This window comes from Hyperolius riggenbachi, chromosome 3 (genome assembly GCF_040937935.1).
Source record: "Hyperolius riggenbachi isolate aHypRig1 chromosome 3, aHypRig1.pri, whole genome shotgun sequence".
In the NCBI taxonomy this organism is placed as follows: domain Eukaryota; kingdom Metazoa; phylum Chordata; class Amphibia; order Anura; family Hyperoliidae; genus Hyperolius; species Hyperolius riggenbachi.
The window spans coordinates 32,777,456-32,794,295 of NC_090648.1; the positions used below are offsets into that span (position 1 = coordinate 32,777,456).

Genomic DNA, 16,840 nt, shown 5'->3' on the forward strand with positions numbered 1-16,840 from the left:
TAGGGGACTGTCTTCCAGGGAATGGGGCTGCACTTAGTAGAGCGTAGTAGATGTTCCACAAGGAGGAAAGCCATTCTGCATCTGAGGGTTGCACATAGAAGAGGGGTGTGTCCTTCTGGTGTTGTTGGGGGGGGAGTGGAGGGGCGGGGCACTGACCCTGGGCCCACCCTCATACTGCCGTACCTGGATGGCGTGCATGAGGCAGCCCATCGCCCGGTTGGTGAGCCCCGCAGTGTTCAAAGCTTCCCTGGCGAAATCTTCTGCCCTCTTCACAAACAGGGTGCTGCGAATATTATCGGTCATATTGGTGGAGACTATCATAGGCATAACGCACTGCAGAGAAACGCACAGAGATCAGGTCAGTGGTGACTATACAGATGGAAAACACGGAAAGTTATAATTCATGGAAATATGTGTAACAGAACAACCAAGCAGCTCGGGGTGACCCAGAACCACTAGGAAAGTACAGGGGGACTAAAAGAGACCGAAAAGCCCTCCTACTAAAAAAGCAATGCTTAGTGTTTATTTGCCTTCTTAAAACAGAGGATATTTGCGATAATTCAGATTTAAAGTGTACCTGAGATGAAGGATAAAAGAAGTTTCATACATACCTGGGGCTTCCTTTAGCCCCCTCATGCTGATCCGTCACTTGCCGCTGCCTCTATTCTCCGCAATCTGGCCCGGAAATTCAGCCAGTCAGGCCCAGTCAGCGCAGGTGCAATACGGCCACACACGCTCCCCGTTGCGCTCCCACAGAACTCTCCCAGCGACGGGAGCGTGAAGGAGTGCGCGCCGAGCTAGGCATACGCAGCAGTGTAGCCAACTCATCCCTTTAGTTACTGACACATATGAATTATACAGGTTTTGTAGCTAGGTAGATGCAGTTAAAGCACTGATTATGTGCAAATAGCCCCAGAACCTGTATAACTTAGATGTGTCAGTAATTAAAGGGATGAGTTGGCAACACTGATACGCAGTAAGCCCCGACTCCCGGAAGTACCGTGTTCAATTGCAGGGGAAAGAGGCGGCGCAGGAGGACGGCGAGGGACGATTCAGCGTGAGGGGACTAGATGAAGCCCCAGGTATGTATGAAACTTTTTATCCTTCATCTCAGGTACACATTAAGGGGAACTGTAGTGAGAGGTATATGAAGGCTGCCATATTTATTTCCATTTAAGCAGTACCAGTCACCTGGCTGTCCTGCTGATCCTCTGCCTCTAATACTTTCAGCCATAGACCCCGAACAAGCATGCAGCAGATCAGCTGTTTCTGATATTATTGTCAGATCTGATAAGATTAGTTGCATGCTTGTTTTTGGTGTGTGATTCAGACACTACTGCAGCCAAATGGCTCAGCAGGGCTGCCAGGCAACTGGTATTGTTTAAAAGGAAATAAATATGGCAGCCTCCACATCCCTCTCGTAACAGTTGTCCTTTAAGTGAGCGACTGTGGTTTCCCATGATGCATCACTCTGAATATGCAAATCATCTCTTTATGCCAGTGACATGACTATGTACTCTGTAAAGTGCTGCAGAAGAGGTCAGTTCTATATAAATACATAATAATAAGGTAGGATATTAGACTATGGCTATGGTAGGGATCAGATTGTGAGCTCATCTGATGAGTCAGTGACATGACTATGTACTCTGTAAGTGCTGCAGAAGATGTCAGTGTATACGTAACAATAATAATAATAATAAACCTTAGTGGCGCTATATACAGTAAAATACCGGAATGGACGGAAGCCAGCAGCAGATGACAGATTTACAATCAGACCTTTCTTCCTAGAGAACCCAGAAAACTCACAATTAGGAAATGCAATTATTAACTAGATGGTGTCGTTTCTGAAGAAACCACAGGATGTTGGCTATGTGTCTGATTGGCTGGATGTGGCTCCGCCCACCTTGCCAAATTTTAAACCAAGTCACCCAGTGACCCAGTGTGCCAAGTCTGGGGACTCTGGCTTAAATACAGGGAGAATTACAGCTGTTTACATTTTTCCATTGAAGTCAATAGGCAAAATCTGATTGGCTGTTTTTGGCTCCGCCCACTTTTAACATTTTAATACCAGTCACCCAGTGACCGACTGTGCCAAGTTTGAACTCCCTGCCATTAACAGTAAAAGAATGGCAGCAACTTATATATTGACATTGATTAGCAATACGTAACATTTGATTGGCTGTTTTAAGCTCCGCCCATTTTTCTAAATTTTAAAATTAACTACCATGTCATTGTCTGTGCCAAGTTTTGGACCTCTGGCTTTAAAACTGTGAGAGTGGCAGTATTTGAAAGTTTTACATTGAAGTGCATTGGTGAAATTTGATTGGATGCTAGTGGCTCCGCCCACTTTTCTTATTTTTTGACCGCAATCACCCAATGAGTAACTGAGCCAAGTTTGGGACACCTGGCATTTAAACTGTGATAATAGCAGCAGTTTATAATTTTTCATTAAGGTCAATGGCTGAAATCTGATTGGTTGTTGTTGCCCCGCCCCCTTTTTTTTACTAATGGTGAACCACAGTCACCCAGTCACTAACACTCCAAAGTTTGTGAATGCTGGCATTTAACGTGTAAAAATGGCAGCAGTTTTATTTTTTTTCTATTGAAAATCAATGAATGGCATTTGATTGGTTGCTGGTGGCTCCAACCACTTTTTCAAAATTTGAAGTGTAAATCCCCATGGACCACATTTGCGATATTCGAAGTCCCTGACATCAATATTGTGAGGATGGCAGCCTTTTTAATTTTTCCAATTTAAATCAATCAAAGAAATCTGATTGGTCGGTTTTGGCTCCGCCCACTTTTATGAATTTTAATCCCAGTCCCCCAGTGACCAGCTGTGCCAAGTGTCAGGACCCTGCCATTAACTGTCTAAGAGCAGCAGCAATTTTTATTTTTCCCATTTAAACTAATAGCTGAAATTTGATTGGCTGTGGTAGACTCCACCCACTTTTTATACATTTTAAACCCAGTCACCCAGTGACCCACTGTGCCAAGTCTGGGAACTCTGGCTTTAATACTTTGAGAATTACAGCTGTTTACATTTTCCCATTGAAGTCAATAGGAACAATCTGATTGGCTGTTTTTGGCCCCGCCCACTTTTTGGGGTCCCCAAAATGTGACAGAACGTTTCAGCTTCACTCCATGACCAAGTGACCCAAGTTTGGTGAGTGTAACTTCAAAGCTGTACGAGTGGCAGAAGTTTCAAATTTTCCAATGAAAGCCTATGGGAAAAAGGGCGTCTTTGGGGGTCCGCCACAGGGGCCCGGAGGGTGGGATTGCTTAACAAAGCACAAGCAACCTATTCGGGTATGAGCCGAACAAGTGTGCAAAGTTTCAGAATTCTACTCCTAAAACTCTGGGAGGAGTAGCGTATAGAAATTTGCTAAATTTTCATTGGCCGCTGGTAGCTCCGCCCACTTTGGGGTTGTGACGAACATTACGGAAAGTCGTGCGCGTAATCGCAACTATTTTCGTATGGTCCAGCCATTACTGTCAGTGCTGTGTAAATGTACAAAAAAATGCCCTTCCTTTCTCTTTCCCCCTCTGAGAGCATTGCAGAGAGTACAGTAACCTTCCCCCACATCCTGTGTCAGGAAAGAATTTCACAAGTGGCCAGCTCCCCTGCCGAGAAACCATTTGGCTACACAGCTCATCTTTCCCCAAAAGAAAACCAGCTCGAACCAGTAAGATAAGACGATTCCCTCCAAAAGCTCATAGCCTCAAACAAAGGGAACGTTAATTTATTAATCATTCAAAATAGGTTTGGCACAGCAAGACAAAAATTACATTTCCTGATATCTAGAAATCAGTTCTTTCAGTCACCTAAATTGCAATTTTCTAGCTATCAGGAATCTAGAGAGAAACCACCTTATCCGGCCTGCATAGAGCGAATTCGATAGAATAGGCATGTATAGCCTCGTTTGATACAGGGTCACAAGCTGCTTATGAATATAGTCTCGGATTTGCGATGCGCCAATCTGGGGCGGAATTACACAGATTATTAATAATCGGTACATTTCTTGCTCTGAGTCTGGAGGCGGCAACCTGGCTGACAGGAGGTAACCCTGCCTTAAACACACCTACTTTCCAGGTAGTGACAGCCCCAAACTCAGGTCAGTCAAAAGTGTGTGCGAGGAACTCCTCCCTCAGTTCTCCAAATTCCAGCGACTAAGGAACGTCTATGCAGGCGCTAAGGAGAGCCAGCGCCTGCAGTGTTCAAAGACTCTTAACCTGAATGCCTACTTTTAAACTGGACTATTTTTCTTCATTCTTCAAATGGACTGCTCAGCTAACTAAGTAAGAATTTTCTGATTTTATTCCTTTTTATTTTTAAGCTCTGTGTTTATATGTTAATAGGTGTATATAACTGTATGTAATGCATTTTTGTTATTAAACGTTTTAAAAATCGTTTAGCGGTTATGACCTGTTGCTGAACATACACAGTCGTACCTATTCTCCTGAAATCGCTACCCTGTGTTTAATCGAAGTATACCTTTATAACCCGCATGCGAGACACCGGCCCAGATATAACAATCTGACCCAGGTTCCTGCATACTGCTAAGGGTTACTAAAGCGTTCTCAAAGTCCTAGTATAATTACAGTAGCGAGCTGTGTAACTCGCTTGGTGGCAGATCTTTGAATTGTATGTGTGTGGTGAATCCGTTAGTGGCAGAATGCTCCCTCCATGAGTCAGTTCATCAAATTGCGAACGCGGGTTACCCTTCGTGATGAACAAATGACCGTGTGAGAGGATTTCTGACGCTGATCGATTTACCCCATCCGCAGACCGGCCTTGCGGTCTGTGACAGGGGTGACTCCCCAAAATACATATTTCTATTTGGGGTGACAACAACAATATGTGGTCCGAGTATGGGGAGTGTAGCTTCAAAATTGTACGAGTGGCAGCGATTTCAAATTTTTCCCTGTCAAAGTCAATACGAAAAAAGGGGTCTTCCTGGGTCCGCCGCAGGGGCCCAGAGGGTGGGATCGCTTAATAAAGCACAAGCAACGTACTTCGCTATAAGACGAATAAGTGTGGAAAGTTTGGCGCTTGTACCCCTAAAACTGTAGGAGGAGTAGCGTTTAGAAAATGGGGGCTGCCAATAATAATAATAACTAGACGGTGTCGTTTCTGAAGAAACCACAGGATGTTGGCTATGTGTCTCATTGGCTGCATGTGGCTCCGCCCACCTTGCCAAATTTTTACCCCAGTGTGCCAAGTCTGGGGACTCTGGCTTTAATACAGTGAGAATTACAGCTGTTGACATTTTCCCATTGAAGTCAATAGGCAAAATCTGATTGGCTGGTTTTGGCCCCGCCCACTTTTAACATTTCAATCCCAGTCCCCCTGTGACTGAGTGTGCCAAGTATGAAGTCCCTGCCATTAACAGTGAAAGAATGGCAGCAACTTATATATTGACATTGATTAGCAATAGGTAAAATTTGATTGGCTCTTTTAAGCTCCGCCCATTTTTCTAAATTTTAACATTAACCACCATGTCATGGTCTGTGCCAAGTTTTGGACCTCTGGCTTTAAAAGTGTGAGAGTGGCAGTATTTGAAAGTTTTACATTGAAGTGCATTGGTGAAATTTGATTGGATGTAAGTTGCTCCGCCCACTTTTCTTATTTTTTGACCGCAATCACCCAGTGAGTAACTGAGCCAAGTTTGGGACACCTGGCATTTAAAATGTAATAATAGCTGTAAAACTTTAATAATAGCAGCAGTTTATCATTTTTCATTAAGGTCAATGGCTGAAATCCGATTGGTTGTTGTTGTCCCACCCCCTTTTTTTATTAATGGTGAACCACAGTCACTCAGTCACTAACACTCCAAAGTTTGGGAATGCTGGCATTTAACGTGTACAAATGGCAGCAGTTTTATTTTTTTCTGTTGAAAATCAATGAATGAAATTTGATTGTTTGCTTGTGGCTCCACCCACTTTTTCGAAATTTGAATTGGAAACCCCCAGCGAATACATTTGCGATATTCGAGGTCCCTGACATCAATATTGTGAGAATGGCAGCCTTTTTAATTTTTCCACTTCAAATCAATCAAAGAAATCTGATTGGTCGATTTTGGCTCCGCCCACTTTCATGAATTTTAATCCCAGTCCCCCAGTGACCAACTGTGCCAAGTGTCAAGACCCTCCCATTAACCGTCTAAGAGCAGCAGCAATTTTTATTTTTCCCATTTAAACTAATGGCTGAAATTTGATTGGCTGCGATAGACTCCACCCACTGTTTATACATTTTAAACCCAGTCACCCAGTGACCCACTGTGCCAAGTCTGGGAACTCTGGCTTTAATACTGTGAGAATTACAGCTATTTACATTTTCCCATTGAAGTCAATAGGGAAAATCTGATTGGTTGTTTGTGGCCCCGCCCACTTTTTGGGGTTCCCAAAATGTGACAGAATGCTTTAGCTTCACTCCATGACCAAGTGACCCAAGTTTGGTGAGTCTAACTTCAAAGCTGTATGAGTGGCAGAAGTTTAAAATTTTCCAATAAAAGTCTATGGGAAAAATGGGGTCTTCGGGGGTCCGCCAAAGGGGCCCGGAGGGTGGGATTGCTTAAAAAAGCACAAGCAACCTATTCGGGTATGACCCGAACAAGTGTGCAAAGTTTCAGAATTGTACACTTAAAACTCTGGGAGGAGTAGCGTATAGAAAATTGCTAAATTTTCATTGGCCGTTATTAGCTCCGCCCACTTTGGGGTGACCACCCAAAATACATATTTTTATTTGGGGGTGACACAAATATTATGTGGTCCGAGTTTGGGGAGTGTAGCTTCAAAACTATACGAGCGACAGCAATTTAAAACTTTTCCCTGTCAAAGTCAATACGAAAAAAAGGGGTCTTCCGGGGTCCGCCGCAGGGGCACGGAGGATGGGATCGCTTAATAAAGCACAAGCAACATACTTCGCTATAAGACGAATAAGTGTGGAAAGTTTGGGGCGTGTACCCCTGAAACTGTAGGAGGAGTAGCGTTTAGAAAATGGGGGGGCGCTAATAATAAGAAGAAGCTGAACTCAAAGAACAAGATGTTGGCTATTTCATAGCCAACATAATTATATACCGTAGATAAATAACCCACGTGTTCACACACTTATAAGATACTCCAGTAAAAATGCCAAATGACTCGGCACACACTGAAATATAATTCAAAACTTAAAAAGCCTAGCGCCATGTCTCATCACTTTTCCTGCATCTCCCCAACGCCACCTATCCGGAACATGGGCACACCCGCATGCCCCAAAACTCCCTCATATTTCATTACAAGGGCAAACAATTTTGAGGTGACAACTAGAGATGTCGCGAACCTCCGCGAACCGCGGAAGGTTCGGTTCGCGGAAAAGTTTGCGAACCGCAATAGACTTCAATGGGGAGGCGAACTTTGAAAAATAGAAAAAAATATGCTGGCCACAAAAGTGATGGAAAAGATGTTTCAAGGGGTCTAACACCTGGAGGGGGGCATGGCGGAGTGGGATACATGCCAAAAGTCCCCGGGAAAAATCTGGATGTGACGCAAAGCAGCGTTTTAAGGGCAGAAATCACATTGAATGCTAAATTGCAGGCCTTACGTGCTTTAAAACATCTTGCATGTGTATACATCAATCAGGTAGTGTAATTAGAGTACTGCTTCACACTGACACACCAAACTCACTGTGTAACGCACCGCAAGTTACCAGCTGTTTGTGTAGTGGCGGCCATGCTGGACTACTGTGCAACATGGCGAGATTGCTCTTCCTCACTCAGTGATGTCAGGTAATGTGTGACTTCCTTCTCAACTTTCCATGGCATTGTTAAAAAGCTTACGTTTTGTTTTTAAATTACATTTTCTACTTGCTGTGTACTTGTTCAGTACCGCTACAATGAGAATCCTATGGAGGCGGGCAAGTCTGGCATTGTGACCCCGGGTAATGGCCGGGGAATGAGGGTTTGAATCCGGTGTGGAGCCTGAGCAACGGCTACCACTACACATCCAAGGAGGGCAGCAGGCAGGCATGCACGCCCGCCCCGAGGTAGTGACCAAAAATAACAATACAGGAGGAGGACTTTCGAGGCCCTGGTGTGTATTTGAAATGAATTAACTTTAAATCCTTTAACGAGTACCAGTTATGGCAGGAAATTAGTATATGGTTGGCAATCCAAAAGATCTCCTTTCACGAGAATCATATGGAGGGCAAGTCTGCCATTGTGACCGCGGGGAATGAAGGTTGGATTCCGGCCCGAAGTGGGAGCCTGCTGAGACCCATGCTGTAGCTGCCCTGACCGTGCTTTGCAGACCAGGCATCTGTGGTCAGATGGACCCTTGAGCCAGCGGAAGACAAACCAAGTCGAAAGCATTTGCCAAGAATGTTTGACGGAGGGCAATTTTTTTTGCCCTTTTTTTAAATTTTTTGAAAACGATAGATGGTTGTATTTTTAAATTGTTTGAAAGTTTAGATGGTTGTATTTTTAAATTGTTTAAAAGTGTATCCATTCTTCCTCCCCCCAGCCACGAACAATACCATGGGAACGTGGAGCAGCAGAAGCCCCCTGTGACGGCTGCCGCGGTTGTTCTCCGCGGCTTGTCTTTTGAGGGGTGCTGCTTTTCCTCAGGTGTTCTTGCCATAGCTGTTTGTGCCTTCTCTCCAGGTGCCTTCGTAAAGCACTTGTCCCTACGTGACAGTTGGCCTTTCCACGGCTCAATTTTTGCTGGCAGAGACAACAGATGGCTTTGCTCCGATCTGAGACACACACGTTAAAAAATTTCCAAACCGCTGAGCCCCCCTGGGCTGATGGCGCTACGGTGGCATCAGCAGCTGACGTTGAAGGGCATGTGTGCTCCCTGGCCATAGCTGGCGATACATGGCGCCGGACACTGCCCCCAGCTGTTTCTGAGGACGAGCTCCCTCTTGTATTGCGTTCCGGAGTTGGAGCCTGATCAATGTCTACCACCACACATCCAGGCAAGGAGGGAGGCAGGCAGGCATGCACGCCCGCCCCGAGGTAGTGACCAAAAATAACAATACAGGACTCAGGAGGACCTTTTGCGGCCCTAATTGAAATGAATTAACTTTAAATCCTTTAACGGGAATCCGTTATGGAGGGCAAGTCTGCCATTGTCACCGCGGGGAATGAAGGTTAGATTCCGGCCCGAAGTGGGAGCCTGCTGAGACCCATGCTGTAGCTGCCCTGACCGTGCTTTGCAGACCAGGCATCTGTGGTCAGATGGACCCTTGAGCCAGCGGTAGACAAACCAAGTCGAAAGCATTTGCCAAGAATGTTTTACGGAGGGCAATTTTTTTTGCCCTTTTTTTAAATTTTTTGAAAATGATAGATGGTTGTATTTTTAAATTGTTTGAAAGTTTAGATGGTTGTATTTTTAAATTGTTTACAAGTGTATCCATTCAAGTGCAAGTTATGCACTGACTGCCAGGTATAATGTGCAGTCACAGATGCAGTGAAAGGTATGCAGTGACTGCAAACAGCCGTTTGTGTAGTGACGGCCGTGCTGGACTGGTGCGCACCATGACGAGAGTGCAGGTGATGGTGGCTTTTCAGCCCATATGCTCGCCCGGCTGATGTAGCTGAATAACAGAACAGTGACTGTCCAGCTGATCAAATTTGGTCTGACCACAATGAAGCAACGACCTTAATATCTTTTGTGTGCCACCCCCACCCGAGACACTCAAATAGCCGGCGGTCATTGCTTCATTGTGATGCGCAAGCCCCTTCACCGCGGCAAGGTAATGATCACGAAGGGGGATGGGCACATGTACACGCACCAGAAAAATTAGTGTAGCGGCCGCTGCTAGCAGCGGCCTTAAAAATTCAGGAATCCGCCTAGAGTCCTGGACCCTGTTGGTAGTGGCGGAGAAGGCAGTCAAGCGGCCTGCAGGCAGAGATGCTGTGTGTGGGGACTGACTTAGTCTTCGGTCGTGCAGTAGCCCTCCGTGATTCATTCCTCATTCATTTTGATAAAGGTCAGGTACTGAACACTGTCGTGACTTAGGCGACTTCTCTTCTCAGTAACTATGCCTCCAGCTGCACTGAAGGTCCTTTCTGACAGGACGCTTGCGGCAGGGCAAGAGAGAAGTTGTATGGCAAATTGGGACAGCTCTGGCCACAGGTCAAGCCTGCGCAACCAGTAGTCCAAGGGTTCATCGTCGCTTTTCGCAAAATCTACATCCACACTCAAGGCCAGGTAGTCGGCTACCTGCCGGTCCAGGCGTTGGTGGAGGGTGGATCCGGAAGTACTATGGCGAGGAGTTGGACTAAAGAACGTCCGCATGTCCGACATCACCCTGAGATCGCTGGAGCGTCCTGTTCTTGCCTGCGTGGACTTGGGAGGAGGAGGGTTACTGCCAGTGGTACCTTGATTGCGTTGTGCAGCCACATCACCCTTAAATGCATTGTAAAGCATCATCGACAGCTTGTTCTGCAAGTGCTGCATCCTTTCCGCCTTTTGTTGAGTTGGTAAGAGGTCCGCCACTTTGTGCCTGTACCGAGGGTCTAGTAGCGTGGCCACCCAGTACAGGTCATTCGTCTTGAGATTTTTGATACGGGGGTCCCTCAACAGGCTGGACAACATGAAAGAGGACATCTGCACAAAGCTGGATGCAGACGTACTCTCCATCTCCTCTTGCTCTTCCTCAGTGACGGGACGCAACTCCTCTTCCTCCCCCCAGCCACGAACAATACCACGGGAACGTGGAGCAGCAGAAGCCCCCTGTGATGGCTGCCGCGGTTGTTCTCCTTCCGCCGCCTCTTCCTCCTCCACAGAAACACCTTCCTCATCATCACCATCATCAGAGTCTGACTCCTCTCCTTCCCCACACGACTCCTCTTCTTCCTCCTCCTCCCCCCTCTGTGCTGCCGCCGGTGTTGTGGAAACATCGGGTTCGTGTGTAAATGGCTCCCACGACTCCTGCTGCCCTAACTCTTCTTGTTCACGCTCCTCCACAGCTGTATCCACCACTCTACGCACGGCACGCTCCAGGAAGTAGGCGTAGGGGATTAAGTCGCTGATGGTGCCCTCACCAGTTTGGTCACCTCCTCAAAGGGCTCCATGACCCTGCATGCATTTCGCATCAGTGTCCAGTTGTTGGGCCACAACATCCCCATCCTCCCAGATTGTGTCCTTGTACTGTAATGATACAGGTACTGGGTGACGGCTTTCTCCTGGTCTAGCAGGCGAGAGAACATCAGCAGGGTGGAATTCCAGCGAGTCGGGCTATCGCAAATCAGGCGTCTCACCGGCAAGTTGTTTCTACGCTGAATCTCCGCAAAGCGTGCCATGGCCTTGTAAGAGCGCCTGAAATGCCCACACAACTTCCTGGCCTGCTTCAGGACGTCCTCTAAGCCTGGGTACTTGGACACAAATCTTTGCACGACCAGATTAAGCACATGTGCCATGCAGGATATGTGTGTCAGCTTTCCCAAATTCAACACAGCAATGAGATTGCTGCCGTTGTCACACACCACGTTGCCGATCTCAAGCTTGTGCGGGGTCAGCCATTGCTCCACCTGTTTGTTAAGAGCAGCCAGGAGAGCTGCTCCAGTGTGACTCTCTGCTTTCAGGCAAGACATGTCTAACACTGCATGACACCGTCGCACCTGGCATGCAGCATAGACCCTGGGGTGCTGGGGCTGTGTAGCTGGAGAGGAGATGGCGGCACCAGCCAAGGAGGAGGAGGATGACGACAGCAAAGCGGTGATAGCAGGTGGAGAGGAGGTGGCTGGAGGCCGGCCTGCAAGCCGTGGAGGTGTGACAAGTCGGTCCTCTGCGCAGCCACGTACTCCCTGCTTGCTGCCATCGGTCACCAGGTTGACCCAATGGGCTGTGTATGTAATGTAGTGGCCCTGCCCGTGCTTGGCAGACCAGGCATCCGTGGTCAGGTGGACCCTTGACCCAACGCTGTGTGCCAGAGATGACACCACTTGCCTCTCAACTGCACGGTACAGTTTGGGTATGGCCTTTTGAGAAAAATAACTGCGGCCTGGTATCTTCCACTGCGGTGTACCAATGGCCACAAACTTACGGAAAGCCTCCGACTCCACCAGCTTGTATGGTAATAGCTGGCGAGCTAATAGTTCCGCCACGCCAGCTTTCAGACGCCGGGCAAGAGGGTGACTGGCAGACATTTGCTTCTTCTGCTCAAATACTTCCTTCACGGACAGCTGGGTACTGCTGTGGGCAGAGGAGAAGGAACCGCTCAAGGGAAGAGGCGGTGTGGAGGAGGGTGGCTGTGAAGGTGCAAGGGAGAAAGTGGATGAAGACGATGCACCTGAAGGAGGAAGAGGAGAAGGAGGGTGGCTTGTCTTTTGAGGGGTGCTGCTTTTACTCAGGTGTTCTTGCCATAGCTGTTTGTGCCTTGTCTCCAGGTGCCTTCGTAAGGCACTTGTCCCTACGTGAGAGTTGGCCTTTCCACGGCTCAATTTTTGCTGGCAGAGACAACAGATGGCTTTGCTCCGATCTGAGACACACACGTGAAAACATTTCCAAACCGCTGAGCCCCCCTGGGGTGATGGCGCTACGGTGGCATCAGCAGCTGACGTTGAAGGGCATGTGTGCTCCCTGGCCATAGCTGGCGATACATGGCGCCGGACACTGCCCCCAGCTGTTTCTGAGGACGAGCTCCCTCTGCTTCTATCATGGAGTCGTCTCCTCCTACTCCTCTCTGACTCCTCCTCTGAACTGTCCCCCTGGTCATCTCCTCTACCGGGAACATATGTGGTATCCGTATAATCGTCATCATAATCCTCCTGGCCAGCTGCGCTTTCCTCAGACACCTCCTCAAGTGCACCAACTTCAGGTGGTCCACCATCATCCCCATCCACACACGTTACGTCCATACTATCGCCACCTAACTCAGACGTATGAGGTGGTGTACCTGCGCCTTCTTGTTGTTGTTGCAGTAGTGGCTGGGTATCAGCGATTTCACCACCACCACCAAATAACTCCTGCGAAGTGTCAAATGCAGCGGATGTGGTGCTTGTTGTAGCGCTGGTGGCTGCGGGAGATGAGGTGTTCTGTGTTAAATACTCAATCACCTCCTCACGATTTTGGGAAGTGATGGCACGTGCCTTCTTCTGAGCACTGTATTTTGGGGCAGGTCCGCACGAAATCACAGCAACACCACCTCGCACAGCCACAGACCTGCCGGTGCCTGGTGGCCTTCCTCTGGGTCTGCCTCTACCTCTTCCTCTACCTGGTTTGTCCATTTTGTCCATCTCGGGGGTATGCTAGCTATATGCAGTGAGGTGGGTTCTCACTCAACACAACAGGTAGTTAGATGCAGTGAGGTGGCCAGGTGGGTTCACACTCAACACAACAGGTAGTTAGATGCAGTGAGCTGGGTTCACTGAACAGTAAAGGTACTTAAGATGCAGTGAGGTGGGTTCTCACTCAACACAACAGGTAGTTAGATGCAGTGAGGTGGCCAGGTGGGTTTATACTCAACACAACAGGTAGTTAGATGCAGTGAGCTGGGTTCACTGAACAGTAAAGGTACTTAAGATGCAGTGAGGTGGGTTCTCACTCAACACAACAGGTAGTTAGATGCAGTGAGGTGGCCAGGTGGGTTCATACTCAACACAACAGGTAGTTAGATGCAGTGAGCTGGGTTCACTGAACAGTAAAGGTACTTAAGATGCAGTGAGGTAGGTTCTCACTCAACACAACAGATAGTTAGATGCAGTGAGCTGGGTTCACTCAACACAACGCTAGGTATATGCAATGATGATGTGGGTTAAGTAAACACAACAGGTACTGGGTAGTTAGATGCAGTGAGCTGGGTTCACTGAACAGTAAAGGTACTTAAGATGCAGTGAGGTGGGTTCTCACTCAACACAACAGGTAGTTAGATGCAGTGAGCTGGGTTCACTCAAAACAAGGCTAGGTATATGCAGTGATGAGGTGGGTTAAGTAAACACAACAGGTACTGGGGTATATGCAGTACTGGGTAGTACAATGTGCAGCTCCCTGTCACACACACAGGTAGTCACTGAATGTGCTGGGCTGCTGGCAGTGGCACACACACTATCAAATAGCAAGGCTGTGCATGCAACAAAAGTGTCAGTTTGACACACAGAAAAAAAAATGTACAGGTTGAGCTCTGAAAAGAGCTGTTGCTGGGTGCTTTAAAAGCAATAATAATCAGTCAGGAACAAGCAAAGCAGCCTAGAACCTAACTAATCTGTCCCTAGGAGAAAAAGTCTGCAGCAGCTGTCCCTTTTCTCTCTCTAGCAGGCACACGAGTGACTGTAATGGCCGCCGGAGGCTGCCTTATATAAGGGGGGGTGGGGCTCCAGGGCTTACTGTAGCCTGAATGGCTACAATGTGCCTGCTGACTGTGATGCAGAGGGTCAAAGTTGACCCTCATAGTGCATTATGGGGCGAATCGAACTTCCGGAAAAGTTCGCCTGGCGCAGGCGAACGCGAACCCCCAATGTTCGCCTGGAACCGTTCGCCGGCGAACCGTTCGCTACATCTCTAGTGACAACACCTTATCTGGTGTGCATAAAAAAAGGGTGCCTGGAAAAAAGGGCGCGGGATATAGCTGAAATTATAAGTTGTAATGTAAAACAATATTTTTCGTTTAAAGCTTATAAACGAAAATAGTGCTAAATCGGTTCAATAAACAGAAATGAAATGGCAAAATACCGTCTATAACAAAAACGAATTTGGAAATGAAACGTCAAATAGCGTCTATAACAAAAACCGATATTTACACTTGTATTAAGCATAGTAATAAAATGGTAGATTTTACTGGTATTTTACTGCAATTATACCTAACTGTAGGCTCACACAGATCTCTCCCTATCCCTAACCCTTAGACCCCCCCCCCCCTTTGTTTAAATATAAATAATTTATTAAATTGTATTTATTACAAATATTGTACTGTAACTATACCTATCCCTAATCTCACACAGAACCCTCCCTGTACCTATCCCTAACCCATAGACCCCCCTGGTGGTGCCTAACTCTAACCACCCCCCCTGGTGGTGTATATTGTACTGTAACTATACCTAACCTTAATCTCACACAGAGCCCTCCCGGTACCTATCCCTAACCCCTAGACCCCCCTGGTGGTGCATAACCCTAACCACCCCCTTGTGGTGTATATTGTACTGTAACTATACCTAACCCTACTCTCACACAGAACCGTAGTGGATGATTGGTGTCAGGACACCTTCTGGGGAAAAGGCACAGGAAACAAAAAACACGGGAGCCCAATAGTGTAATATGTTTAGTCAAAATTGTCAATATAGAAGATAAGAATCTACTCACAAGAGTGGGTTGCAGAGGGGCAACCGACCACAGGAAGCAGGTGGAGACAATTAACCCGACTCCACTCGGGGAGGTCACTAAGGACCTGGATGCGGTCGCTCTCCTTGGAAAAAAGAAGGGAGGCAGATGTCCACCGTGGTGTAAACCACATATGTTCTGCCTCCACCCCTCACACGGGTATCGTATGGGGATTTAGGGATGCACTAAATGGTTTAAAGAGGCGCCCTGGTGGTATATAAAAGCGTTTAAAAGCAGTTTAAAACCGAGAAAAGGTTTGAGGTTGCTTACCTCAAGGACGACAAATCTTTGTAGGGACAAAAGATTTGATTGGTAGCACAGGCAACGCGTTTCACGGGTCTGAGCCCGCTTCCTCAGGCCAATAGCAGTGCCTATATTAGTAAACATGAGACTCCTAAGCATACTAGTATTAAAGATATACATACATTTACAGCATCAGATTGTAATCAGCGATAGCATTGAATCCAGTGTTTCATTTCATATATATTATTACAGATTATATATATTATTACAGATGATATATTATAAATAAATAATGTACATATTATATTAGGAGTATTTACCCTTGTCTTACGGAGCTGCTGGCATTTATCAGCCAGAGGTATATAGATAATCAAAACATGTTTTTTCAAACATATGGAAAATTATGAAACATTGTTTAAAATAGGTGGGGGGGAGGGGGGTTGGGAGGAAAAAAAAAAAAAAAAAAAAACCTTAGTTTTCCACCTTAATGTAAAAATATAATAAAAACTTCCTTTAATTTAATAACTATATATATGCACACAATTTTCTGCCCATATTACTATGGACAATTTGGATTAAAAGAGATTGCCAGAAAGGTGTGCTGTCATGATGAACAGATAAATAAATGAAAACATATAATTAGACCTAAAAAGACTTGGCCAGCTACTGGGATAAAATGACTTTCTTAGAGAGTGCTGGGCTCAAAAAGGCTGCGCTTCTCTATGTGTTAAAAAGTAAGCTGGTCACTGGTGGCTAAAAACAAATAGTGCATATGTACACATAAGTTAGCAGCAGGGGGAGTGCTGGCATAGCAGAAGTGCATGAAGAGCAAACATATAGTGTAAGCATTTACTTACCAGGCCAATTGAAATAGCAAGCTAAGGGAGCCTCTAGCGGGGGGGAATTCCACTCTGGCTTATATAGATGTAGCAAATGTGCTGAACAGCTGCTGAATTGCAGGCTCCTGGTGGACAGGAAGGGGCGTGGCCTCAACACTGTGATGTCCTCGCTTATGCCATTCCTACAGGAAGTTCTGACGGCCAGAACTTCCTGTAGGAATGGCATAAGCGAGGACATCACAGTGTTGAGGCCACGCCCCTTCCTGTCCACCAGGAGCCTGCAATTCAGCAGCTGTTCAGCACATTTGCTACATCTATATAAGCCAGAGTGGAATTCCCCCGCTAGAGGCTCCCTTAGCTTGCTATTTCAATTGGCCTGGTAAGTAAATGCTTACACTATATGTTTGCTCTTCATGCACTTCTGCTATGCCAGCACTCCCCCTGCTGCTAACTTATGT

General features: G+C 46.7%; 1 protein-coding gene across 2 annotated transcripts in view; it reads right to left on the reverse strand.

Annotated features, from left to right (window-relative positions):
* LOC137560910 (very-long-chain 3-oxoacyl-CoA reductase-B-like) overlaps positions 1-16,840 on the reverse strand; it is a 129,245-nt gene that overhangs the window by 564 nt on the left and 111,841 nt on the right. Inside the window, exons 8-9 of one of the 2 annotated variants that reach the window (XM_068272075.1) lie at positions 1,703-1,784; positions 184-333 (exon numbers count right to left, since the gene is read on the reverse strand). In XM_068272075.1, coding sequence (XP_068128176.1) covers positions 184-333; positions 1,703-1,784 — 232 coding nt within the window. The remainder of the gene's footprint in view (positions 1-183; positions 334-1,702; positions 1,785-16,840) is intronic. The other variant, XM_068272073.1, reaches the window with a different exon arrangement.